This window comes from Dromaius novaehollandiae, chromosome 15 (genome assembly GCF_036370855.1).
Source record: "Dromaius novaehollandiae isolate bDroNov1 chromosome 15, bDroNov1.hap1, whole genome shotgun sequence".
NCBI lineage: Eukaryota > Metazoa > Chordata > Aves > Casuariiformes > Dromaiidae > Dromaius > Dromaius novaehollandiae.
The window spans coordinates 12,206,437-12,233,893 of NC_088112.1; the positions used below are offsets into that span (position 1 = coordinate 12,206,437).

The 27,457-nt window shown below is 45.4% G+C and overlaps 2 protein-coding genes across 14 annotated transcripts in view; one reads left to right on the forward strand and one right to left on the reverse strand.

Moving 5' to 3' along the window:
* The window catches only part of LARP1 (La ribonucleoprotein 1, translational regulator), a 54,676-nt gene extending 44,439 nt beyond the window's left edge, over positions 1 to 10,237 (forward strand). For all 5 annotated transcript variants that reach the window (XM_064520907.1, XM_064520910.1, XM_064520906.1 and 2 more), the window contains 7 exons: positions 560 to 765; positions 862 to 968; positions 1,162 to 1,313; positions 1,637 to 1,781; positions 2,021 to 2,130; positions 2,847 to 2,974; positions 3,930 to 10,237. In XM_064520907.1, coding sequence (XP_064376977.1) covers positions 560 to 765; positions 862 to 968; positions 1,162 to 1,313; positions 1,637 to 1,781; positions 2,021 to 2,130; positions 2,847 to 2,974; positions 3,930 to 4,151 — 1,070 coding nt within the window. In that variant the 3' untranslated portion in view covers positions 4,152 to 10,237. The remainder of the gene's footprint in view (positions 1 to 559; positions 766 to 861; positions 969 to 1,161; positions 1,314 to 1,636; positions 1,782 to 2,020; positions 2,131 to 2,846; positions 2,975 to 3,929) is intronic.
* A 1,251-nt stretch (positions 10,238 to 11,488) lies between these two features.
* FAXDC2 (fatty acid hydroxylase domain containing 2) lies at positions 11,489 to 27,390 on the reverse strand. 9 transcript variants are annotated; one of them, XM_064520913.1, is made up of 13 exons: positions 27,214 to 27,390; positions 26,568 to 26,695; positions 25,301 to 25,559; positions 23,475 to 23,605; positions 20,531 to 20,595; positions 19,935 to 19,982; positions 16,995 to 17,086; positions 16,786 to 16,889; positions 15,912 to 16,033; positions 15,378 to 15,583; positions 14,344 to 14,449; positions 13,042 to 13,208; positions 11,489 to 11,777 (listed from the first exon to the last, which is right to left on the reverse strand). In XM_064520913.1, the coding sequence occupies exons 6-13, from the start codon at positions 19,980 to 19,982 to the stop codon at positions 11,585 to 11,587; spliced, it is 1,038 nt and encodes a 345-aa protein (XP_064376983.1). In that variant the 5' UTR covers positions 20,531 to 20,595; positions 23,475 to 23,605; positions 25,301 to 25,559; positions 26,568 to 26,695; positions 27,214 to 27,390; the 3' UTR covers positions 11,489 to 11,584. The 9 variants fall into 9 exon arrangements, with proteins under 9 accessions (XP_064376983.1, XP_064376986.1, XP_025974451.1 ...); XM_064520916.1 differs by lacking the exons at positions 25,301 to 25,559; positions 26,568 to 26,695 and adding an exon at positions 23,206 to 23,381 and having other exon boundaries at positions 23,475 to 23,595; XM_026118666.2 differs by lacking the exon at positions 26,568 to 26,695.
* Between the last annotated feature and the right edge of the window lie 67 nt (positions 27,391 to 27,457).

Consider the following 27,457-nt stretch of genomic DNA (forward strand, 5'->3'; position numbering starts at 1 on the left):
ACAGTGGTGTCACCTTTCCCAGAGCAGTGCCGTTCTCTCAGCTGAATGTTTTTGGGTACCAAGAGAAGAGGCCCAAAAGCAGGGGTGTCACAGCTGGTGGAGGAAATCTTGCCAGTCTCTCATGTAACAGTGAGGATGCAACTTCCCCCTTGGACCTGCTCATCAGAACGTCCCTACCTGGAAGGCAGCTCCCTGCCAGGCCTGGATGCCTGTGAGTGGGGGCTGGTGCTCAGAGTGCTGGCCTGTCCGGCTTGGGATGCAGGGATTTGTCATTGCTGTTAGCCGCTGGAAGCAAATAACTTGTAGCATCCCTGAAAACTCAGCCTTGGACCTGCTGAAAGGCCTTGGGCTGTCTGGACAGGCTCGTCACAGGCTAGATTTGAAGCTGGTCATGTCAGGAATATCCACGAGTTCCTGCACATATCCATGAGTTCCTCCAAATATCCATGAGTTCCTGCTCCTGCTGCTTCCCATCTCCTGAATGGGAGTCCCTTGGCTCTAGTGACATTGTCTGGCTCAGAGTTCAGTTTGACCCAGGATGGGTTTTTTCTTTCTGCAGTACCTACAGATGCTTTGGCTAACAAGTTGTTTGGAGTTCCTGAGCCTTCAACGATTGCCCGGTCTTTGCCTACGACTGTACCAGAATCACCCAACTACCGCAACGCCAGGACCCCCCGGACCCCTCGCACACCTCAGCTGAAAGACCCAACACAGACACCCCGGTTTTACCCAGTGGTGAAAGAAGGCAGGACGATAGATGCCAAGGTGGGATGTGGACTGGGGTGTGGGAGGGAGGCTGGGATTCCCCAGCTGGGACCCAGAGAGAAAGAGGATGCATTCCTGATGCACTATGTTTTGCAGACTCCACGGAAGAGGAAGACGAGGCACAGTTCAAACCCCCCGATGGAGTGCCATGTGGGCTGGGTGATGGACTCTCGGGAGCACAGGCCTCGTACTGCCTCTATCAGGTACCAGACACAGGAGTGCAGAGTGACAGAGAAAGCAGAAACAGGGAAAGGAGTGGGCATGGGAAAGGGACAGGGCAGTGTTGTCTGGTCTGGCAGCTCTTCCCAGGGAGCTGGTGGGACCAAGAGATAAGTGTCACGGGGTGGAGTGTGACCTTGTGCTGCAAGGAGGTTGACAGGAGTGTCTTGTGCTCAGCTCCAGCCCCTCAGAGGGGACCCCGGCCGTCGGAAGCTACGGCTGCACCCCGCAGTCCCTGCCCAAGTTTCAGCATCCTTCACACGAGCTGCTCAAGGAGAACGGCTTCACGCAACATGTCTACCACAAGTACCGTCGGCGCTGCCTTAACGGTAGGCACGTGGGGAGGGACACCCGCACCACTGGATTTGGGGCAAGGTGCCTGTGTTCTGGCTGTGTTGGATGGGCACGGTATGGTAGCAGAGCACTCAATGGCAGATAAATAGGGTACTGTAGGACAACCTTGCTGGTAGCTGATGTTTCCCCACAGTCCATGGAGAGTGAGCGAGCTGTGGCTTTGGGAGCTCAGGGTGTCCAACAGCAGGGGCTGGACCTAGTCATAGTGCCACAAACCCCTCCTATTTGTGAGCCCCTATGCAGACCTGGCTCCCTGGGACGAAGTCTGTCTTGTAATCGGCCCCTCTTCCCCAAACAGAGCGGAAACGACTGGGCATTGGACAATCCCAGGAGATGAACACGCTCTTCCGGTTCTGGTCCTTCTTTCTCCGAGATCACTTCAACAAGAAAATGTACGAGGAGTTCAAGCAACTGGCTGTGGAGGATGGGAAGGAGGGATACAGGTAGGAGAGGAGGGGCAGCGTGGCCATTCCTGGGAGAGGAGTGAGGGAAGAGGGTCAGGTCTTTGCAGGGCTCACAGCGAAGCAAAGGCAGCATCTCTCTGCCTTGCTTGGAGGCAGGACTGGGGCCTCCAAGTCACCTCCTCTTTTTGTGACATGCAGCAGGGCGCTCTGCTCCAGGAGCCTCTCTGTCCAGGTGTAGCATGCACCACAGTGAGCATGACATGCCGTTCCATTCCCAGGTACGGTCTGGAGTGCCTTTTCAGATACTACAGCTACGGACTGGAGAAGAAATTCCGGCCAGACATATTTAAAGACTTTCAAGAAGAGACCATCAAGGATTATGAAGCTGGTAGGTGCCTCCTTTGGCCTCCCCTTGGGTTGGCAGTGATGTAGCCCAGCTGTGTGGCTGCTCCTGGGCCTCTGCTCATGACCTCGGGGAAAGGAAAAAACTTTGTATAAAAATGTGTGCGACTGGGACTTGCTAGGATGCCCCATTGTTCCACTGGGTCTAACGGTCTTGCCCTAGTTTTTTTCCTGTGCCAGTGTGGCCAGGCTGAGGGGAGTTTGGCACGAGGCGGGGAGCTGGGACTGGAGCCCGTCTGATGCCACCTGCACAGCCTGAGATACTTGAGACCTGCTGTCCTCATCCACTGGTGGTGAGAGATGCTCCTGCACAGAGCAGAGAGACTAGCTTTGTGGGGGAGAACAGAGTGGATGTTTGCTGGCCTGGAGCCTCTTTGGTGGGAGTGTGTGTGAAATGAAATAATGGAAGACTGTAGCTCTCCCAGAACACATTCTTCTGGGTTTTCTCAAGGCCCTGCAGTGTTGCAGTCTGTCACCTATTTGTCACTGTCAGGCTAGGCACAGAGCCTGGGGACATACCCTATCAAGAAGGCTGCCCAGTACTGTTGGTCACTGTCTTCCAGGTTTTCTGTATAGCCTCATTTGTGCCTGCTGGTGGGCCAGAAAGGGTCCCTGGTGTTGCCAGTCTGCGGGACTAGCAGTGGGGAAGCCTTGGGGGAACAGTTCTGACTTCTTCATTCAATTTTCTTCCCTCCATTCCAGGACAGCTTTATGGGCTGGAAAAGTTCTGGGCCTTCTTAAAATATTCCAAAGCCAAAAACCTGGACATCAACAGCAAATTGCAAGAATACCTCAGCAAGTTCAAGCGCCTCGAGGACTTCCGAGTGGACGTGAGTAGCAGCGCCTGCACTGCGCCGATCACCCCCTTGCACTCCTCTGGCCCCTGAGAGCTGGGGGTTTGGGCGCCCTAGTCCCTGAGTGATGCCAGGCAGGGGAAGTCAGTGACATCTAGTGTCATGCCTCATCATTGCAGCTGGGCCAGGGATGAGCAACTTGAGCACCTCCAAGTCTCATTATTCAGCTGCTCCATCGTTGAGTGTGTGGTGTTTGCTCTGTTTTTCCTGTGGCTTTTTTATTTTATTTATTTATTTATTTCAGCAGTGCTGTGGTATTCTATCCCCCAGGGAGCTCAGGCCTTTCCCTGTACTGTGGCTAGGCTGTGAGTGAGGTGGAGTATGGCAGGATCACACTAACATCGCTGCCAACAGGTCAGGTGCTGCTGAGGAGCAGAGGAGCTAGCACCAGACAAAGCTCATGCACGAAGCTCATGCAGCATCCTTACAGCATGGGCATGAGCAGACGTGAGTTTGGTGTCTCTAAAGCCAGAGCAGTTGCTGCAAGGGTTTGCATATTGCAAGTCTGCTTCAGAACAGCTCTCTGGGGTAATGCATGTGTGCATCATCCCCTGATCAGCTGAAGAGGCAGAAAAAAAGAGAGCCTTAAAGGCTTGAGCGGAGCCAGTATTGTGCAGAGCTCTGGCTCCCAGACTTCTGGAGCATGCCCCTTTGTGGAGGAAGGTGGTAGCTAAAGCACAAAGGTGATAACTTGCTTTTACTGGAAGTGTGTCTGTCTTTCTGTAAATAAATGTGGTAGTGGTAGATTTAGAGAGGAGAGCAGCAGCCCTCAGTATTGTGTGCATGGGGAGAGTGTAGTATTCCCTGTAGGTCAGAGAGAGAGGCTTGGAGGTAGCCAGCAAGGCTGCTTTCTGATCCAGAGGGGAGGGGGGATATGAGGGGATATGCTTTTCGAGAAGGCTGTGCTGATACTGGGGTGTTTCTGTTCCAGCCACCCATGGGAGAGGAAGGTGGACACAAAAGATACCCAACGACGTCAGGGGGAGATGGCAGGAAGCGCTACCCATCCCAGTCTTCCAGCAAAACGGTCAGCCAGTGCCCATCCAGCCAAGCCCACACCTCGCCCAGCCAGCCTGCGCATGAGGATGCCAAAAACCTGAGCCAGCTAGTCCCTGCTCCAGCAGCTGCAGAATCGCAGACAGTGGGGAAGTAGAGAGGCTGCAGCTTCTGCTTCCCGCTGAGAGACGGGGTGGGTTGGTGGGGGACTGGCTCGGAAAAGGGGAGACGTGAGGAGGAGGGACAGGAAGGGAGTTGGAATATGGGTGCCTATGAACAGGCTGCTAGGGAGAAACTTCAACGCACATGATTTTTTTTCTCTTGTGGCTGGAAAGCAAAGACGATCTGCATCTAAAACACCATTTTGCTATTACAACCCTGACCAGAGCCAGACCCACCCCCACTGGACCCATCCTTTGCTTTTCCTCCCCACTGCTCCCTTCTGTGCACACATTCATGTCTTAGTGTCTCTTTAAAAAATGTTCTGGCTGGGTTGGAAAGGGGAGATTTTTTTTATTATTATTATATATATATCAAGTTTTAAATTATTGCTAGAAGTTTGTCTGGATTTACCAAAACAAGTCTGCTCTGCGTGGCCCCCAAAACTCCCCTCTGTGTTCACCCTTTGAATCGCTGGGCAGCCCGATCAGGAAGCTCGGAGGAGTGAGGTTCCCCGTGGGGGATCGAAGCCGCAGCGTCTCGTGACCCTGTGGAGCCTCTGATCTCCATGACCTGGCTGACTTCTCCCATTCCACATACGGCGGTGTGTCTTTGTCGCTGACTGCTGCAAAAGGAACATCACCCTGTTCGTCCTTCCTGTCCCTCCTCCCCAACGTCTTCACCTCCAACCTTCCCTTGGGTCTGGTTCTCCCTCTGCCCGCCTCTCCCTTCCATCACGGACAATTTGGAAGTCAACCAAAGGACCTCTGCCGAGGATAGGCTTGTTCTGACTCCTTCCTGCGAGTGGGGCTGGTGAGAGGCAGGCAGGCACCTGGACTTGAGCCCATGCAGACAGTGCGCCTGCTTCCCCAGGAACACCCATTGCCTACAAAGACAGGACTTTGTCGAAGGAGGTTTTCTCTTCCTTTTCCCTTGGAAAAATGAAACAACAAAAAAAACACACAAAATCCCTAAAAACAACAAAAAAAAACTCTTTAAAAAGACACATCTCCCTTTGCTTTCTTCCTTGGAAATATTAATTGAAGAAAAAAACACAAAAAAAGGAGAAAAAAAAAGTTGCCTTATGGTGGAGCTGGAACTGGGAGGCTTGCTCGGCTTCCTGGACCTTGGAGTGTGCTTGGCTCTTAGCCCGCCTGCCCAGAGACTCCTCACGGCACTGCTGCCGAGCTGATCCTCCCCGCAGCCTTTCCCCGGACCCTGCAGCTCACTCGGACACCTCCCCCTGCCACGTGGACCCCCTGCGAGCCCCAACTCCAGCAGGGGAAGGTGCTGAGGGTAGTCAAACCCAAGACTTGTGCTCATGAAGTAGTTGAAGACGCTGCATTGTGTATATGCTGTTGTAGCATCCTCCCCGCGACAGCAACTGTATGTGCTTATGGCCTCACTCGGGACTTCGCCCTGCGCTGCTCGTTCTGCTGTCTCCAGCCAGTCCCGGGGCAGCCCAGCGCTGGGGCGGGAGCTCAGCCTGTTCTGCTCTGCACCTCCAGTGTCATCAGGAGGTGAGCAGGGAGATCCATCACAGCAGCGAGAGGAACTATTTCTTGCTGTGAGCAAGGGAGAGGGCGAGCATGTCCTTTGCATAACTTAATGCTGTAGCCTGACATGTGAGTGATGCAGTGCTGGGGAACTCCGCCCTCTGCCCCAGGCGCAGGTCTGTTGGTGGGGCTTACTAGGGGTACGAGTGGGAGACCTGCCTGCCAAAGAGGGGCTCTTGCGTGGGTTTCCCATTATATGTCTCAGCAGGGGACTGCATGAAGTCTCCTGCTTTGGGCAGCAGCCCTGTGCTTCTCCAAGGGCTGAGACTGTGCCCTGCTGCCCCTTGTTTGGCTGAGGGAAGGGGGATGACTGCACAGCTGCTGTGGCATTTACTCAGCTCCTCTGTGCAGCACCAGGTGAGCTTTGGCAGGCAAATCCTCCCCAAGCTTGCAAGCTGCATTGCCTGGAAGCATGTGACCACATGCTGGGGACACGTCAGAGGGGGTGAAATCTGCTCCTGGAGCCCAGATGTAGCACTGGAAGATTGTGCTCCTGCTTTAAAGGTAGAAGCTTCTTTCAGTAAGAGCTGCTTGCCTTGCTGCTGCTATGCTCTGTCTCCTGGGTCAGGATGTGTGCTTTGTAGCTGTCTTGATTGTGGCTCCTGGTACCTTATCCTCATGAGCTGCAGTGTGCTCCTGTGCCTGGTGGGGGGCACTGCAATGGGCTACTCAGAGATGCGGCTAATTGTATTATCCTCTTCACAAAATCAGAAGTTGGTAATGAGCTGCATCCTTTCAAAGTATCCGACTGATAAGTGTTGCATCTTGTAGCTGGAAAAAGGAGTCATCTCTCCAGGGCAGTCTCTGTACAGCTGCAAGGCTTGTTGGCAAGAGCAGCCAGGAGGTGAGAACAGAAGAAAGGACAGTGAGCTTGGGCAAGTTGGCCAGAGCAGCCAGCAGGGAACTGGAGATCAGAGGTGGCTATGGATGCTTACTGGGCCCTGCCTGGCTAAAGCTACCTTCCCAAACTGACACTGCATCAAAGGTGCTGCTTCAGTAGGTGGGGGGAGGGAGGGAAAGGAGGGGGGCTGGTCTGCGTGGAGCAGCTTCGTGAACTGCTGCTAATAATAGAAAGCACAGCTAGGGTTTGAGCGAGGCTGGGTAGCTGCTACTTTGCCATTTCCTCATATTGTGATCCTATTCCAGTCTGTCTGCCATTACTGCATCAGTCCTGCAGCTTGGTACCACTTGGAGGCCCAATTTCAGCACACAGACCTGTCCGAGGCCTTGGCTTACTCCGCTACAGCAGCAGTGATCAGGGGTCCCAAAGCGGTATGCAGGCTGGGTTGTCGAGCAATGTTTGTATAGTGGCGCGGCCTTGACTGTTACCTCTGAATTTCCCTTCTCTTGTGGGCTGGAGTCAGACATTTAATGTTATGAATGTGGCAGGGTTTGACCCCAGTTTTGGAAGGAGGAGCCCTGAGGCTATAGACTGGGGATTGAGCAAGGACACTAGAGACTTATTACTGATTGTTCTCAAGTGCAGGTGGGTTTTACTTGATGCCCCAGGTGGTCCTTGCTGCTGTGTTCCCTGTATTCCTCTCACTGGTGCATGTTCTCTTTTGAAGCCAATTGTCTGCATTTTATTTTAGCAACAAACAAAATAGGAAACTAGGAAGAATAAGCTTCTGCTGTGGAGTTGTCGCTTGTGGAGCAGACTGTGGAATTGCTCGGGTAGTAGAAGAGGTTAAGAAACATCTCACAGAATATTTTGAAATTTGAATTGATCTTAAATTATTACTTTAATTTCCCAGGCTGAGATCCTAGTCTTGGCCCAGAACAGTTTTTTCCCCCCTCTGCTGAGTCAGTGGTTTGTCGTATCAGTGTGGTGAGGGCCCTGTTTAAACAACGTCAGTTTTACAAGAGAGGCTTGGTCAGAAGGGCAATCCTAGCTGCCGTGCTGCAGCTGGGATTTGCATGCTGTTGGTCTTTGTTAGAGTTGACAGTAGGTCGTCTGTTAACTGCGTGCCTTGTTTTCGTTTGTGTTAGACAGCAGTGTGTCCAGGGAGTGAAGGAAAGATGGAAATAAACAGCCTCGAGGCAGCTGTTACTTGCTCCTGTGTGTCTTCCTGTGGACTGAAACAACACAGGGCAACAAATCTGTTTTGTGTCACTAGAGCAGGGGAATAAAAGGCTCGCTGTTTGCAGCCCCCAGTGCAGGGGCTGTTAGGGGGAGAGCACTCTGTAGTCTTCTGGCTAGAAGCAAGTCTCCTACACCCTTGGGTGGTGTGGCAGCATTTTGCAAGCAGAGTGCTTGGTGTGCCAAGGTGAAGAGGGGCTGATTGCTCTGAGGTTGACCTAAGCAAGGTTTACTAATGTCTTACAGTGTGCACGGGTGACAGATCTTTAAGTGCACTTTCCTTCTTGCTACATGAAACCTGTCACTGCTGTATAGACTTTGTACAGAAGGCATTGCATGCAGCTTACTCCACCTCCGGGGAAAGGAGATAGCTGTCCAAACAGGGGTTTTGCTTTTGAGGAAGCTCGGATCCTTCTTGCCCTCCTGCTGAGGAAGGAGTTTGGCCTTGCTTTCAGCTTGGATGCTTCGTCGTGATCGTATTTCATGCTTTTTTATTTTAGTAGTCTGAGCATGGTCCGGCACATTTATTCCTGTTACTGCAGTGCCACTCACCAATGTGTTCTGCAGCTCGCGATCACTGCACCTGGTCGGCATCAAGCCACTGGCGTGGCCGGAGGGAACCACCTGCTGCTTTTGGAGAGGCACGCTGAGGCTGTTGGGCAGCTGGTAACGCGCAGCCTCTGGGCAGAGCTGGGGGAGCTTTCTCCGTCTCATCCCCCTGCCCAGGGAGGTCCTGCTGCAGGCTGTCTCCCCTCTCTGAGGTCCCTTCTTGCAGGTGCAGGTAGTTGTGACTGGTCCAGTGCTCTGTGGTATGGGCTCAGTAGTGGAGGTGGAAAGTGTGTGTACACACGTTTTGGAGGAGGCGTTATTGCTTTGCTGTATTCATTTAAAAAGAAACGACAAAACAGAACAAAAAAACCCTGCTGCTCCATTTGCCTGTCTGTCCCTCTTCCTGCTGCTTCCCTTCACACTCCCCTTTGGTGACTTTTCACCATAACCCTCGGGTTCCCTTGAGGTTCTGCGACTGCTTGATTTGCTTCTGACTGGTCAACTGTACTGTAACAAAATGATGCGTTAACCTCAGTATCCTGCCACGTTTCCTTACGCTTTCAGCATGGCAGTGCAGAGGAGGGGGCCTTTTAGCTGTTAATGCCTTTCCAGTTATTTTATCAAAAGGAAAAAAAAAAAAACCTGTAAATGTAGCAAGCTGTGTTTGGAATGCTTATTTTCTCCTGTGTCTCTTCTCTGAGACTGGTTATGTCACTTCGTCACTGTTTTGAAATGGATGCTAGGCTCTTAAGAGAGAGGGTTGCTACACTTGATGTTAAATGCCTCACTGACTTTTTTTTTTTAAAGTTTCCAATACATGTAATAGATGAATGACTTTTTTAAAAGAAAATATTCATCTCAGTGGCATGAAATAGGTGGATGGAGGGCAGTGTTTCAATGAGTAGTTTACAGTTTCACTTTCTGCAGACACTTGAACATAGGACCGTGTATCTGTGACAAGCACATCACATTGGTGGGAAGCTCCAGAAAAGCATGAAACGGCCTGGGCGTCAACCGACCCTTTTTCAGTTTGTGTAGATGTCAGTGTGTTGAAGCGTGCTTTGGGTCAACTCGAGATTCCCCTCTCTGTCCCTTTGTAGCTCATTCCCGCTTCACTATGTCCACAGTGGGGAGTCTCGTCCGTAGGTTGGCCTGTGTCAGCGACATTTTCCGCGGGAAGGGGTGCTTGGCAGCACTCCATCCTTTGAGCCTCCCTGATGTAGCATTGTGTGCCTGCAGGGCATGGCAGCCAGCCTGTGCCCCCTCCACTGCCCCCAGCCTTGCCTGGTCCCCTTGGGCTTGGAAATCTTGGAACTGTGACTTGGAAGTGGATGCTGAGCTTTACCTCGGTAAGGCTGCAGTGGGTAGTCCCGGCCCCAAGGGTTTGCCCTGACCTGCTCAGATCGTGTGGATTAGACCTTGGCCTTTCAGTAGCTCACCTGGAACAAAGGGGGTGATGGTTCGATGTGCTGGCCCTTCTCAAACTGTGTGTGTCCCAACCTCAGCCTTCTGTTTCCCAAAACTAGAAAGTGTGTGCAACCTTCTTCAGCTGCATTTATTGTAGAGACAAACTTAAAATGACTCATCACAGACCATTTATCACTTGGGAGGAAAATCTTGTTAATATGGCCCGCTGTACATGATCCATCTTCTGTCGATAGTACATAATCTTTGACCCATGTGCTAGGATCATCATCACATATAAAAGGAAAAGAGAAAAATGTAAAATACTTGAATGAGAGCTTGTATTATAACATTAATATTATTCAGAGTATCTGCTTTCTAGGCTGATGTGATTCATTATTCTAGTAATGCTTTAGTCCTTTGTAATTTGTGGTAATTATGCTTTTTCCTTTTTAATACAAAAAAATGTATAAAAATAAAAACTTCAAAAGACAATGCAGTTTGGGTTTTCTGTTCCAGTAATCTACTTGCTCTTTTGAGAAGGCTGTAGGTTGTATGAATGGGTGGAGTTCCTGTGTGTATGGTTGTAGGAATTGGAGGAGGGCGGGTGAAGAGCTGGCTTCCGTGGGCAGAATTAAGTTGACATCAGGTAAGTGCAGTGCAGGTCAGCTCTATGCATGGTCTTGAAAGAACTTGCTTAAGAAGGATGTGGACCCAGCAATGATAAGAAATGTGATTTGAATTTTATTTATTTATTTATTTTGTACCAGGGCCCCGGTTGGTAAAGGGATCCTGGGGAAAATAATTCCCAGCATGTCTCGATCTATTGCTAGGATGCATATAAAAGTATGAGTGTTGGACAGTGTGATCCTTCCTTACAGGGTTTCACCAATCTCCATGTAGGCAGCTCAGGAAAGCAGTTACACCCCCACCCCACCCTGAAAGTCCCATAGTTTGTCACTTTGATTTGTGCCACCTCCTGGCATGTGGGAAGTGAGATGAGGCTCAGCAGTAGGAGGTGATTTACGAGGACTTGTGTTATGTAGATTTCAGACTGAAGGGACCTAGTGACCTGGAGGCTTCTTATTCCCTTCATGCTCCCATATCAATTGTTTTAATAATAAAAGCACGAGTGCTCCCACTTGCGCTTTGCTGTCTCCCATGTAGGAGAAACTTGCTTTATATTGGCAGAGATTAGTTTGTAGAGTTGAGGATGTGACAGCCCTTAATTCAGATCTGTACTGATGTCCTGCACTTGAGGCACTGCTCATGGGTAGCTAGAGCCTCTGAGGTGTGTACAGAGGAGTGTTTGTAAAGCTGTGGCCCCATTGCCTTTCCACGGGGTTCCAGGACAAATCATCCCACATCCAGGCATTCTGAGATCGGGTAAAGTTGAGTCTCGGCAAAATAGTGCTTTTGAATCCCTACAGTGTGTAATTTTAGTAATTTTACTGATATTTCTGTAGCATGCAGCTGAAAGACCGGTAATATGGCCAAAAGTATGGCCTGTGAAAACTGTGGAAAAGTGTCATGACCTTCATCAGAGTACAGGAACCCAAAAAACAACCATGTGGCCTAGAACACATCTGGCTTGAGTGCAGGTAGCCAGAACCAAAGAACAACGCAAGTAATTACAAAAACAAAACAAAAAAGCTAGACTAGTTTTGAAAATACCTTTCTAGAGAAGGTTTTTGTGTCCCAGGCAGGAATTCACAGGCAGCAAGTACAGGAATCTCAAGTAGCATGTTTGAGTTAAGCTTTGGGTTTTATTACTTAAGAACAATAACCTGTTTCCCAATTAAAATATTATTTGGCATAAATCATTGTCTCTAGCTCTCCTGGTCACTGGGCTGTGCAAGCACTGCAAGCTGGTGGGTTGCACTCTGCCCTCTTGGGAGAATCAGGGATGCTTTCTGAGAGCGGTGTGAGGCTGAGGAGTACTCTGTGTCTCTTGTAGGCTTTTGTTTGTCTGAACAGGGTGTCTGTTCCATGCAGATAATCCAGCAGTCCCAGGACTCCATAGCACTGGTTGAACCTGCCAGCCAAAGAGAGGATAAACATCACTGAAAGGCACTGAAGTTACCTCACCCTTCCTATTTCCACCTCTTTGGACGAGCCACCCACGTCATTTCTCCTACTGTACCAGCCTCCCTCAAAGGCTTATCTTTCACACTTGTTGAAGCCTGGGTGAAACATCTCCTGGAACTCTCCTGCTCACTGCATCATTACCCAGAAATGATCCTGCTGAACAACAGCTGTCTTTTTCCGGGTTTGCTCAGAACTGTGGGAGCAGCTGGTCTGTAAGCTGGAGAGCTACATTGCTCTCCACATCTGTGTACTCCAAGGCCAGGCTGCCTAGAGACGCAGCTGCTGTGCTTCCAGCACTGCGGAAGCCATCAGCTGGCACAGCCATTCTGCCCAGATAGCCTGAGGTTTCTGGTGATCCATGTCCTGACATGAGCTGAGCTTCAGAGGAAATGACTGATAACAAGAGCTGGCTCTATGTTTTGGGTGTTGCCCTGCACTTAGGCTGCAGTAGAACTGCCGTGTTTTCTGTTTCTGCAGGAGAAGCAAACCACGTTAAAGGGAATATTTGTATGAATTTAATGAGCATCTGGAAGCTGGGAACAATTCCTCCACTGCTTTGGTATGCATCTCTGAACAGCCTACTGAAACTATGCTCTCTCTAGTATAAAAGGTGGCTGAGAATTTTTGCCAGGTATTGACTGTGATTGGGCAAGATATCTGATCAGAATGCTGCTAATCCCAGTATATGGGGAAAAAGACAGGCAGGGTCCTTCTGCAAACTTGTATCAGCTATGCAGTTTGCCCTTGCTCTCTCTTTATTCTCCATCCTGTGCAGTATCTTCTAAACTTCTAGGAAGAACCTTGCAAAGAACCATCTTTGACCCTGAGCTTGTCTTGGGGAAGGCCAGGTGATATCTGTTACTTTAAATGGTTTGTGCTTTTCTCCCACATAATCTTAGGAAACTTGAAACACCCAGCCTCAGCTGCTGTGTTTGTGCTTTGTTGAAAGTTTCCAAGCAAGCTGATGGAGAAATGTAGATCTCAGTGAGATGGCTGGCAGTTGCACAGGAGATCATCTGGAATCCTCTGAAATCCAGACTTGTGGTGTAACTGTTTTAAGAACTGACAGCATTTGTCCTATTAGGTGAACTGGAGACATTTCTCTGCTCGTACATGAGTTAGGCAAAACCATCTGATTGTCAAAAGGAGCTCTGCCAGTCAGCAGTGACAGTGCACAGGCAGGAGGGGAAGGGGAAGCTGAGCAGACGTACTTGAGGTGGTGGAAGTCATGGAATTCTGGCGACGGTAGGAGGGGCAGGTGGTAGCCACAGTGCGAAATGCTTGTTGTTAGAAGAACCAGGGAGAACCACACTGTGATTGAAGCAATATGAGACCCCATGATCATCGGGCCAGTCATGACAGGTAACGTATTGGAGAGCTAGAAACGAGAAGCAAAGTCTACCTCATTAATGGGTCCACAAAATGCAGACTCTTCTCCTAGGAGCTGAGTTGCTTCACCTGGATGATACATTGCATTAGTTTTGTGCAAATACTGCAAAGGCAAGATCCCTCTGCAAATGCCTTACTAAAATTCCAACAACATCAAAGAAATAACTTGCTCTGAGGCAACTGAGTTATACTTGCTGCAAAACATAGCAACAGTCCAAGCCCCCTAAGCCTGTAGTAAAATTTACGTGTGAACTCAAAGATGGGGTGTGATGACAGTACAGTTTTAATAACTCTCCCTGGAGTCAGAGGTCTGAATTTGACCTTTGCTTTGGAAGAATGCTAAAGCTACTCTTGGGCAACCTACCTTAAAAAAAAAAAAAAAAAAAAAAAAAAAAAAAAAAAAAGACACTGGCCTGTGGGCATGTGCAGTTAAAGGCAGCAATGTGATGATTCCAACTGCATCACTTCATTGTATACTACCAGTAGCATAAATGGCTGTCATTGCCTAGACCAAGCTTACTGCACCAACTAGGCTCAGCTGGACTCCTGAATCTAAAAAGTAAGTTTGCTGCCCAAAGATTGACAATTTGTCAGACTGTGGTAGCTACAGTTCATGGAGCTGGTGCTGCAACCCAGGACTGTTGTTACAGGAGATGGTACTTAGAAATGGAATAGTGGAACCTTCTACAGGTAGGATGTGTTTTCACGAGAAATCTTGGCTGATGCAGAACTGGGAAATAGGAGAACTCTACAAACAGGGATCCAAGCCACCAATGACAGAAGGCTGAGTCCATGCAGTAACCCAGACTGTGTAAATGTTGTATCTCATGCTAAAGAAAATCTGTGCTCCCATGTCTCACTATGCTCAAGGAAGACCCATTCAATTATTTCCCTATTATTTTCCTTATTTGGAGGCATTTGGATCTGGCATTTGGAGTCCACTATAAACAGACAGTGTAACACTTCTGTAGCTAGACTTCTTGGAAATGCAGCTTAGCTTTCTCTCCCTAAAAAAGAAGCTTCTGAATGCCTACTTGCTTTCCTTCTTTTACCACTCCTCCTCATCCCACAGAAATCATACTCCATGCAGGAACTGGAGAGTGACCATGGGAGAATCCACTTACTATGTGTTCTACAGGGTGAGCATAAATGGAGACCACACCAATGGGGGCTGTCCATTCGTGGTGCTTCTTGTGAATGTGCTTATACAGGAGTGGGAGATGAGCAAGCCTAAGTAGAGAAAACAGAAACGTTGGTTTTGAGCCCCAATAGAAAGGAACACAGAGTAACATAACACTGAATTTCTGCTGGGGACTTGCTCACACCTTTTCTTTAACATAGAGATTTTAGAGCAGCTGGGAATAAGAGTGTAGGACTTCTGGCACTGAGCCCTCACTCAGTGGATGGGTCCACTGGCTGCTGTTAAACACAGAAGTCCAGACACATCCCATAACTCAAAGTCCCTGAATGACTGATTTGCTCAAACCTGGGAGTACCTTTCAGGAGAAGACTCGCTTTATTTTCACCATTTTAGATTTCTCCTACTGACAACTGTTAAAGACAGGATTTTAGATTACATGGGCCCTTAGTAAGAAATGGCCTTTTTAGGTTCTCTGTGTGCATTTGTCCAAAAGTGAAATCTACATATTTTTGGGAATGCTGTGCTTGCTGCCACACAGTCTCGAACGTTTCTTTTCTTCCCCGCTTTAGTGTTTTTTCCTTTAATGTTGGTGCCAGTGATCAGAAGGCCTACAAGTGTCAACATCTAGGCCCTGTTTGGTAGGTGCTGTATAAGTGAATGGGAGATCAGTCATTGATCTCTTGAGCTTTATTCTTTGAGGATATTCAGTCTTGTTCCTCTCTTTATTTAGGGAGTTAGGTTACAGCTTTTGCAAAAAGCTAGCTGCTTTGTTTCTTCCTTAGCCTCCAAGCTGCTCCACATCTGTAATTGTACCTAAAACACTTCTGCTTGTTATAGTTACATGTAGTAGCCCAGTACCAAAACCTCATACAGTAAAGGTGGCTACCAGTACCTGTAAGTCTTCCCATTAAATACAAGATTGGTGGAAGAATGGGGACAGGCCTATTGCTGTCACAAAAGAGGGCTATAGTTCTTAAGCTTAAAGGCATGGGGACAGAGTTCCTGTGTTCAGCTCACCTGTGTGAATAATAGAAGAGAATTTCCTCTATTAAGGTGAAGATGCTCAGCTCCACAAGGAACCAGTGGAAGGTGGGTAGTTCCTTGCTAAAGGTGTTGCCCCACCATTTCATGATGTAGAACATGGACATAAGCATTGGTAAGGAGACAAAGAACTGATTACACAGCACTGTGTGTATCACTTGTTGCAATTTCTTTGTGTCCACCTGCAAAAGAGAAGTCAGGACTTCATGCTACGTCAGAAGCAATGTGGCTGTGAACTGGGAGGATAAAGAGCTTTAAGATGTATAAGATTTTTTCACATTAGTTTGGACATCAACTTTTTAATAAGCTGTCAAATAATCCAGATCTGATCAGTAGCATAATTACAAGATCTGCCTTCCTCTCTGCAGTTGATGTACAAGACTCGACTTGATTTTTCTTGAGTCCTATTGCCTTACAAGAGAAGAGCTTAACAGGTTCTCCTCTCCTCTCCAAGCCTGAGACTGCAGGAAGTGTTTAGCCAGCAGCAGAAGCACAGTGAGAACTACTTACAGGATCATTCTTGCCCAGCTGAATGCGATACCGAGTAATGAAAGCTGGTTTTCCTGTTACATCAGCCACCATAAGGATTCCATTGAAGCTCCAGAAAACAAGGCTAGGAACCAGTGCAGCCCCTGTGACAGGAGGAAAAGGTAGAGATGTGTGAATAAATGGGATATATGGGTAAATCAGAAACAAAATACAGTGGACTAGTATCCAGAAGGCCCTGGCAAGGACCCAGCTGTGTGAGGTGAGCATTCCCTGCCCTGAGTTGCTTTAAAATGGAATACAGGTAGGTTCTGACACCATGGTAAGACCTAGGAGATAGTGAGGAATTAGAGTATGCAGGTGTCCCCTAAGCTGGAACTTGCCACAACTGAGGGTAAGAAAAGGCTCTTCTGGGAGGTTGTGGGGTTCTCTGTCGGGGTGGTTTTTAAATACAAGTTGGACATGGTTGAGTTGATCTTCACACCTTGCAACATCCCTGCCAGGCCTGTTTACCAACTGTTAGTGACAGACAAAAGAGTTGTACAGGTGCTACAGCAGGAGTAGAATTCACTGATTTGCTTTAGTTTTCAGCAATTAGTTCTACTGAGTCATTCAGTTCTCACAGGAGCAAAGAGCGTGGCTTCACAGAAAAGACACTTCTGTGCTTTCAGCAGCAGTAAAAAGATCAAATTTTTAATCTGTATAAGCTGTCTAATGATGAGCTAGTCCAAAGGAAGCACAGCTGCACTGTATCAGTTGCGGATGGCTTTGAGGCCTATATATGCTTTTTCAGTGGGGGATTCGTGAATATGGGGAGGCATGTCCATGTCCCTCTTCTAGAGGCAACAGCTGGATGGCATCCTTCGTACAGTGGAGGGTTGTTAACCTGAGAACTCACCAAAGAGGAAGATTGACCACTCCCTTCCCTCAAAAAAGCAGTAGAGCTTTAGCCATTTTGCTTGCCAGAAATAGCCTGAAGTCTCCCAGATCTTCTGTATGTACCTGTGGGAATAAGTGTTCTTAGTCACCCATCTTTTAATCAACCACTTCTCCTACCTCTGTCCAAAAAATGTTTCTCCTCAAGGCCTTTTGTTTGAATAATCTTACCGAGAAACAGAGTTTGTTAAGGCAGCGAATACGAGCAGCCCCATAACCAGGACAAAGGCAGTAATCTTCACAGTATCCCGGAGCTTCTCCTCCTGTGAGCAAGCAACAACAGTAAGCATGTGCTGCTGTGTCCTACACTAGCCTTTCTTTTATTTGAAAAAGAGGAGATAAAGTGGACCATCATAGGATGACCTTTGTTTCACAAACACACTAAAGAATACAGTAACAAAGTTGTTGTAGGACGCAGTGTGTTGGTGGTGGAGTGCATGCATGCATCCATCTGCCATGCTTACAAAGACTTGAAGTGTTATTGACATGGAATTTCTCTGGAATAACCAAAGGGAGAGAAAGGACCACTGACTTTTTCCCTCTCTGTTTTTATTGGGCATATTTCTCAACGTCTAGAGGAGTATCTGGGGCTTTTGGATAACGCAACAGTAGGAATAGAAGACCTGGGAGTAAGGAATGATACTCTATCACCTTTCTCGCTCTGCCAGTATATTCTCGCTCTCACTGTGTAATACACTTTCCCCCTGCAGTAACAAAGAACTTCTGTGCCTGGATGACCTGATTAACAGCCCCAGTTGATTCAGAACTGCTTCTCTCAACATCATTCCTGGCTTTGAAGATTGATTCTGAAGACACACTCATGTACCCAGAAGTTTGCCTTTTGTTCCCAACAGCAACAAAAGTCTAATATGATAAATTACCTCTCCCTACATAATTTACTTTGCTGTGCTTTTAGCCCATCACAGATATGACACAATTCTAGTACTAAGAGTACAACTTGGCTAGTAGATACCATGGGCCATCTGTACAGAGCAGCTATACATTCACAAGGAGCTAAAATACTGAACTTTTCAAAAGTAAGAAGTAATCTGTATTCCTGGATTCAGTCATGGAAGTGCTATCTACTGAATACTCCTGCATAGAGCACAAAGGCAACTGTGATGTTTGCATGACTTTTATCACAGTAAAGGTTTTAACTACACAGAGCAACCGCAAGAGTCAGAAAATGATCCATGGGACCTCTTGAGTCTAGTAATACAAATATTCCAAAAGCTGTATTCAATATATTTTGAGTAGTCAAAAACTCAAAATCAAGCTGTTCAGCAAAGACATGGCAAATATGTAATTAACCATCTGTCTTTTAAAATAGCCCAAGTTGGAATTGGTTCTAGAGTCCAGAAATCTTAGGCTGGGTTTTCTTGAGTGAATATCCATAATATTTATCTGCAGGGTAAAGGATGAAAAAAAACCCCAATGCAATTCAAAAATAATATAGTGTAATAACCAGCTAGTGTCTTGTTTACAACTCTGTCCTTCCTGGTTGACTGCGTTGTTGTCCTGCAAAACCAGACTGGAGTGAAAATAGCATGATCCATTGTTGCTGTCCTGTTTGTCTCCTGTCAGAGAGGACAAACAAGAGAGACAGCTCGCTAATAAATGTTGAGTGCAGGTGTGTTTATAGTAACACAATACAGAGAAACCCTCTCTATACAGCTTTCAATGTTAAGAGCTCTTTAAAATTCTGTAAAACAGCTACAGAATATTTACCATCACTGCCCAGAACCTTTATGCAATATTTATCTGTCCTGGGATAAAACTTTGCTGATAAGGACAGAAACTTTCCTCATTAAAGCAAACAAACATCTGTTACTGTCATCTGGGTTTTTATCAAATTAGCAACTGGGGAGGAAGTAATTTAAAGGACTCTTGCCCTACAGCCTTAATAGGCTTATATTAAAAGCAATATAATCAGCTGCCACCATTATCACTGAGTGTACTGAACTAGAAATGCAAGGCTGGTGGAAGAGCTATCTATTCCAGCTTCAGATAGCGCATGCTGGATTTTGGGCTGGAGATTTGCTCTCTTAGCATTTTCACACTTCCAATTCCATTCATGTGACAACTCATGCATGCTGACATAAGGTAAGAATTCTTTAATCTTTAGACCCTGTAATACCATCTATGTATACTTCAGGAAAAAAAAGTTACAACAGCTATATAAGGCTTAGAACACTTTAACAGTGTCTATAATAAGTTAATAGTGTCCTATAAATCCTTCTTTTTCTTGGGATGAAGAAAGAACATACCAAAGAAAAGCATTAATGTCTTAGAGTGTCAGAATTTTTAGTTAAGCCAAGCAGTATTTCAGGCACTTTGGTGTCTTCCAGCTGAAGATCTCAAAGAGTTTCAAAAACTCATAACTTCTAATGCACATTTGAGACTACGTATGTCTTGCTTGAGACAGGGCAGAGTTGCTAAAGCTTGCCACTTACGCTATTTTAAAAGCCCTTTGGCTAGAAACTGTCTTGTTTGAGACTCTGCTTTTATTGCATGTGAGGAAGTGATTATGTAAATAAACCCCACTCAATATAATTACAAAAGAAGCAGATTTTACATTAAAAAAATCCTGTTCATCAAGTCCAGTTCCCTGCTAACACCCTGTTTCTCTTTATGCTAAAACAGCTCCAGCACAATGGTTCCCAAATTGTGATCCACAGATCACCTGAGATCTTGTCCTTAGAGAGCTTGCAAAAGCTGGCAAACTCCTGAAGTACAGAATAGCACTGCTGCCTGCAAATAAAGAGACTAGGGCATACCAACTAGGAAACATACTGTTGAGTGTGACCACTTTGAGGACTGGGCCTAGTTAGATGGCCCAGCTTCTGGCTACACTGGAGTGCTGTGGTCTCTTGCCATGCCAGCAAGGATAACAGGCTCTTCACTACTTGGTGCTGTAGCTGCAGCCCACTGAAAGGGGAAAAAAATGCTGGGTAAATGTTGCTGTAGTGACAAGTGATAAGCTCCTAGTTGTATTAAAATCATCAGAACACAAAAATGTTTGCCACTTCTCTTAGAAGCTGATTCAATACATTTGGTCTTCCAAAACGCCTGCATAACACTTCCTTTAAAAGTTGACCTTTGAGTCTTTACCTGCTTCCGCTGCTCAGCCACAGTGGAATAGCCAGAGTCTCTTTTCATCTGAAATAAAAGAGATCTAAGTAAGTGAACACTGTACAGCTGGAGGGTGGAAAAAAACACTGCTGAGAACAGCAAATCCCCACAACTTCAGTTCAGCTGCAAAACTGTAAAATCCCATCTTTGTTTTGGTCCCGTATTTCCTGAAGTGTGTTAGTATTGTCCCAGAGAGCAAACGGAGATGCAAGGGCAACAAAAAGAATGGGAGAACACCTAAAACCAAAGTTTCTGACTGTTGCACTGATGTGTTGTAACACAGCTTCCTCCCTTGATCTGGCATGCCAAGCAAATGATGATATGGGACATGCACTCTTCCCTAATGAAGACATGCTATTAAACTAACACCAATGAAAAAAAAAAATCCTACTATAACAATGTGAATCTGTGCCATGAAGAATTAACACAGTAGAGACCACACACCGTTCATTCACATGGCCAAAGAACTGTGTGTTAGAGCTTGAGAATATGATAAGGGAGATAATCATATTTGCTTCAAGTCCAGCTACAGTTAATAATGACTGAAATTCATTAGAAAGATGATATTGTATTACCTTTATGATTCTAGCAAGCCTCTTGGGAATACTGCTTCTGCAGCGTTTCAGAAAGGAGGCCTACACTGCCAAAAAAAAAAAAAAGTCCTTGTATTAGACAGGAGATGCCACCTTAGTTTTGAACTGATAGCCTTCTGGGTACATTCTTACAAATGCAATGCTGTTTATTTGCAAGTGCTTCCGGCTCTATTTCCCTACAATATGTTAGTATGCAGGTCAAAGGGCATGACATTAAAATCAGACACTTTCTTCCTACTCGGGTTTCTGCTTACTTGTAGACAGAAAGGGATGAGGCAAGTTCACTGAATCAGTCATTTCAATGGAAGCAATTGATACTAAACAATTACGGGAAGAAAAAAGGATTAGGCAAAAAGTGATTTGACACTAGAAACCATGAGCCCTAACTTCCAAATCCATATTTTGACACTAGGGTTGTATATGCTTCTATGGGAAATGCTAGCTTTTTGTAGCAACCTTAAAAAAAATAAACGAGTTAACTTTGTGCCAAAAGGAATAGTGTGAGAAGTGCTCCAAGGTGCTATTGCTTAAAACAGGAATGCATTAAGGAAGTCACAGTGTTCCAGGACTTCTTTTCTTTCCCTATATCTAGAGCTCCTCACTATTGGACTTTATGAGCTACTAGAGCTAGTCTACAAGCTCATCCATATGTTTTTGTTTTCAATACATCAAGTCTGCCAACCACAATCTTATTGAAAAAAAATATAACCAGACTGTAACATGTGTGATGAAGAAAACCTCTGAGTAACAAGCAGAAATAATGTGCTAGTCTGAATAGAACAGTGTAAATAACTTGCTGCAGGATAAACTGATCTTATCTTCTTTTGCAAAAGACCTCCTGATCATGATGATGTATTTTATGTTACGCAGCATACAGTATATTCACAGCTTGTCACACAGGTCCTCCTGGTGCAGGTGTGCCTACTGGCTCTAAGAAAACACTACTAATAGTTGAAATATGTTGAGCTTGAATAATCTATTCCTTTTTTAGGCTTTGCTCCATTCCAGCCTCTATTCTAAGTTTGCTTGTACAAGTCTTATCTTTTAAAGATGCTCTACTTCATTACATAAGATCACAGCATAACTGCAAGGGACCTCCAGAAGTCCAACCCCTTCCTCAGGCTAGGGCCAAGTTTCAAGTTAGATCAGGCTGCTCAGAGCCTTGAACAGCCAAGTTGTGAGCAGCTCCACAGAGGGAGATTACACAGCTTCTCTGGGAAACCTGTTATCAGTGTTTGACCACCTTCACTGTAAATTTTTTTCTTTGTATCTAAGTCAGAATTTCCCTTGTTATATCTTCCAGTCTTTGCCTCCTGCTCTTTTGCTGTACACCTCCCTGTCTTTCCTACAACCACCCAATATATCTAGTTGAAAACAGCAATATGAAATTAGTCTATTGCCACAGCAGAGTCAATAGTGTTGGCTATAGTTTTCTGTGGTTAAAGAGATTATTCTGTCTTCAGATGATCTTGTAGCAGACAACACTGGATCTTAGAGAAACTGATATAAAAGGGTTACTTGATTGCTATTAGTAGCTTGTTGGAATGTGGTGCTCCAAAAAGACTCCATCGAGCAGTGCTGAGTCAAATTCTGCTAAATCTTAAGCATGCAAAAGGCTAGAGAGCAGAGCACAGTGAATAGTGTGACTCTGCTTCAAGTTCTTACAAACGGAAAGAACCATTGCTGGATCCTGTCTTACATTCTGTGAGTTTGGAAAAGAGTTAAAATAATAGTCACATTTATTGTCCTCTTCCTTTTGTAATTATCAAATTATGACAGAAGTCTTACTTAGGCAAAGCCTTCCAGTTTGAAACAGCGCTGCCATGGCTGCTTTTCCTCCCTCACTCCAAAATCTCAGCATGCTACATTAATTGTCACATGTACAGAATAAAATCTTACATTACTTATATTAAAGCAAGATAAATTTTGATGGATCATGTTTTTCCCCAACATCTCATTACCTACTCTTTTTGTTGGATAATGTTGTCTCTTCTGACCCAGAATACACCAAATACATTAGCAGAAGCATTCATGTAACCATGGCTGTTTTGGCAAACCAAAAATCCGTCCAGCTTCTTGGCACTGAACTCATGCTGGCATGTCAGACAGCCCAGAATCAACCAATGAAGACCTTGGTTGGCTGTAGCCATTTCAAAATATTACACAGAACTGATGCTGTTTAAAAGAGTTCCTTTTAGGTTATTTCAAACTAGTTAATACAAAATTTGATTCAAACCAAATTCTCAACCATAAAGTAAAAATAATTATTTTGCCAATCACACTCTCAATGTAAAAGGGAAAACATATACTAGTCAGTAAAGAATTGTAATACAAAATATAATTTTTATTCCCAAATACTTCATCATTTCTCCAGCAACTGTTCATTAAGTAAAAGATCTGTTTTCACTGAACTTATCATTTCAGTTATTAGAAAAAGCTAGTCTGTCTACGTCAGGTTTTAAAATGCTTGACATGATCTGAAAAGAAAACCTTTAGAAAGTCTAAAAAGAAAAAAAAAGGAACTGCCATATTTTTTACATCTCTTTTAAAATTTACATTATTTTTTGTGTCCCACATCTGTTGTCCCCTTATGTTTCCTCCTGCCAAAACAGTCCCAAGCTCTGGCTGCACAGGTGCCCACTTCTTCTTGTACTTACCCAGGATGTACGTCTTGTTCTGACACCAACCACATAGTCATGTTGCTGGCAGGCGCAGAAGCTGAACAACAGGTTATGGCTGTAGTGATGGACTGACTGCCTAGCAGTCACTTGGTATGCCTTTTTCCCTCCTGCTTGAGTCTTCAATTTTAGAACTTACTCCACTGGAATCAACCCTTACAGCGCACAGTGCCCAAGAAAGAAAAAAAGGCTACAGCTATTTGTGAAAATACAGAACTCATAAAAATGAAAACTTAAGGACCACCTACCTGGTCACCCCAAAAGTTGCATATTAGCCACGCTGTATGGACAGACACAGGATTATACTTCGTGTCTGGTGGCTCTCCTACTGTGCCAAGCACCGCATGGATCTGAAAGCAGCCAGAGTTCCTAGAAAAAGCTTACAATCATATTTTAAATAGATACATGACATTGCCTTTAAATTATTCCCTTGAAGCTTCTGTTTTCAAGCTACTATGCACTTGGACTCTCGCTGCCCATTCTTTGCTCACCTCCTGCTGGCTGTAGCCTAGGAGAGTTTCTCTGTGTCTATTCAGAGCCCAGAGTTCAACTCCTCACCTTTCACCACCTCTGCGGAAACTTTATGAGGGCTTAGGCAAAGGCGACAGGGGTGTGTTTCCAAGCAAGAGCTGGTCGTCCCCTCCCAGACAAGTCATGTGAAGCCAGTGCCATGTCACTCTTAGTACTGCCAGGGTTCCCTTTGCATATGCACATGCTGTCACTCAGTTAAGCATCTGGAATACATCTCTGCAGGTGAAAGCTTTTCATCAAGAGTTAATGGTTATATCTGAGAATAAAAAAGCCAGCTATGCCTTAAAAATGAGTATTTTTTATAATGCACTAACTCATGTTTAGAGCACAAAATAGCTCGTATCAGTGCAACTGAGCAAGTTAAAGGTGTATTTGTTAAAAACAGTAATTGTTATTGGGGAATCTGGCAAAAACCAGCAGTCCAGTTTTCATTGTAAGTGTTGCACTGTCTCTGTAAACTGCACGTACTCTTGTTGCTACACTGTGTCTCAAACCAGTGACATGTATTGGTACTATCTATAAGGAGAAGATGCAAATAAGTTAGAACGTGCTCAGTTGTGTTTAAATATGATGTTTACAGACCATAAAGTCTGCAGTTATGATTCTGCAGGTACCAAGATGTAATTTGCAGTAGCATTTCTTTATAATGCAGATGTGGCCCCAATATATGTTATTTACCTAATGTACAGTGCCCTCTTATGAACTAAGCTCTGAGAAGTGAGGGTGTTACTCACCATAACTTTCTAGATTTATTTTTCCACACAAGGAAAAGCAAGGAATATCTCCTTTCCCTCCCAGTTAATCTTGTCTGGTGCATTCACAGGTGAAGCAATACATACCGCTATTTCGTAAGCAACATCTCAGCTAGCAGTGGTTAGAACTGTAGAGAGATGTGCAAGCACGAATAATGACAGTGCCTTGCTGCCTGTGCCTGGTTTCTTGTACCTAGCACTATACCTATGCTGTTATCAATTAACTTTTTCTGGAAGGAGAATATTCCCAAAACTCCCCTCCCAATATCACACAGTTTGTCCTCTTAGTGCTGTAAACATGCGCTATTGCTTCAAGTCAGATTTAAGACTGTATTGTTGTTTTCATTGACACTTCCTCTTGACTAATTCTAACTATTCCCCGGGCGGGGGGGATTAACTATTCTAACTATTCCCCCCAGTGGGGAATAGTTGACCCTAATTCTTAGAGATTGCTACTAATTGTTATTTATCATACAGCAGACTCAACAGGAAGGAATGAGACTCCTTCAAACTATTTGCACATACACAGAACAGGAAGTGGAAAAAGGCATTTCAAGAGACGGGTGCCATGTGAACGTTGTCCTGAGCTGATCTTTATTTGGCATGGCTCTTGCACTGGGAGGACTGTTCACCCAATATCCAGAAGTAGGTGAAAAGCCAGTGAATTTTGCAGATCTTGGTGTTTCTTTTTAACCTGCTCAAATCAGACACAGCTTACAGCTGAAAGATCTACACCCAACAGGAACAGACAACTAGTATATTAGTCATCTAAGGACATAAATGTCATTTACCTTTTGGGCTGCAAGTCTGGATCTAATCCAGGTTGATGGTTATCTAAAAGCTGCTTCTATTTGTTGGTTAGCCTGTGCCCTGCCTTGGTATCTTCATCACAAAACCCTCCAGTGTAACTGCCACCTTTGCTGAGGCTCAGCTTTAAGGAATGCAAGACTGATTTTCTCTCAGTGGAAAGGATTTTTGATCAGACACTTCATAAAATAACTTCTCTTTGTTCACTCTCCACAGGTTTTGTAGTAGTCATTGTCTGTTTTGCTGTTTGTAAAAAACATTAGAAGGAGAGAGACTACGAATTAGCTTAGAGGATAGTACAAAACCAGGCTAATAATTCCTCTAATGACAAAGATGAATCCTGAAGTTAATGCACCTCAGCTGATCATTAATTCCCTGTATACTGAGCTATACTTCTAACCATCTGCAAGTGCATATGTGTGCCACCTAATACTTCAGTGGTATGTTTTTGAAACACCTTTGGAACAACAGAAGTGTTAGGAAAATGGAAATGATGGCCTTGCCATTACAATTAAAACATGTTCAGCAATAGTTACATCTTTTAACTCTGAATTCACATATTTTAAGAGTTCCATAAATAAGCTGTCTACTATTTCTATTGCTGAAAAGGGCATTATCCAGAATACACAGTTCATACTAATGTGAAAATTTTGAGCTAAAGCCTTTCAATCCTCCTTGCGATGTGCTATGTCTACACATGGACTGGTTTTGTCAGCATGGTCCTAAGAGAGTTGTATAGAGGGTAGGGGGACTCTTCAGGAACCTCTTCTGGAGTGATGAATCTGGAAGCAAGTTTGGTAACTTCCAAATACAAGAAATATGGGACTAACTTATTTTAAGAGCAGTCTGCCTTTCCCAGTTATTTCTCCTTTGTATGCAGCTGAAATTAGCCATGACCAAAACCACAAATTCTGTTCTCCTTGAGCAAAAGGTGTTTCCAACTCCTACCGCCACACTTGTAAACATCCTAGCTTTGTTTTTTCTAACCTAGATGCAAACTGTTAAACATACAAGCATAATTTATCACAACTGATTTTTTCCTGCAACACATTTCAATTAGAGTAACAAAGCATGCACATTTCTGTGTCCTGAGAAGATTCTTCCTCTCTTTTTGCCTGGATTCAACATATCTTCAAGAGCTGGATTTATGAGCAAAAAATGTACCTATCTTACTCTGAAATCTTTAGGTGAAAAAAAGAAGAAACTAATCCTATATTTACAGAGTGCTGTAATCCATCCTACTGTATTTACCTGATAACAACGTATGTTTCCTTGCCCAAGATCCTGAATTCAAGTGACCACAGGAAGAAAAGTCATTGCTTTCTGCCAGTCTAGCATGTTGCATAATACATAAATTACATGACCTAAAGACTGCAAGTCTAAGGTGAGAAGAAAAAACGGTAACTATCGTCTAGGAAGATAAACTTTGAATTAAAATGGAGTTCAATAAATACTGCTTGATGTCAGTAGATATTGACTCCATCAAGGTCACTCGATACGAGAGCAGCAGTATGCAAATAAAACTTTCCTAAGTCTTATGTTTCTGCTGACTGTTAAACCTGGGACACTGAAATATGTCTGACATGAAAGACAGTGAACTTCCCCCCCCCCCCCCCCCCCCCCGATAGTTGTTTCAAAATAGTAAGCAGGTAGGGAGGAAGGACACCAAGGGAACCCAAATGACAGGCAGATAACAATCCTGAAGCAGGACTGGAAATGAAAAATTTAAGGTTGCAAACCTGTTCAAGAAGGCTGGCAGTCTAGAACAGATAAGGTACTACCTCAGCTTAATTATAACTAGACAAGTTGCCAAATAAACTGCTTATCTGCCTGCAGCATCAGCCAGCAGAGCTGGCCAGCTACGTTGCGCAAGGTGCGTTACATGAGGCTGCTTTACCTGATGTTAGCTGCTGTTGCTAATGTAACTTAAATAGCATTTCGGGAACAGGAGAAATCAGCATAAAATGTCGCAGGCATGTGAGCAACAACTCCCGCAAGAGGAGGCAGAGCTGCCCGGACTGCGGCCCCGGCAAACGCCCTCCCGCCCCACAGACCCACCAGCCGCACCGCCAGGGCCAGGCCGCACCGGCCCCGGCCCCGGCTCCCGGCCCCGGCCCCGGCCCCGGCTCCCGGCCCCGGCT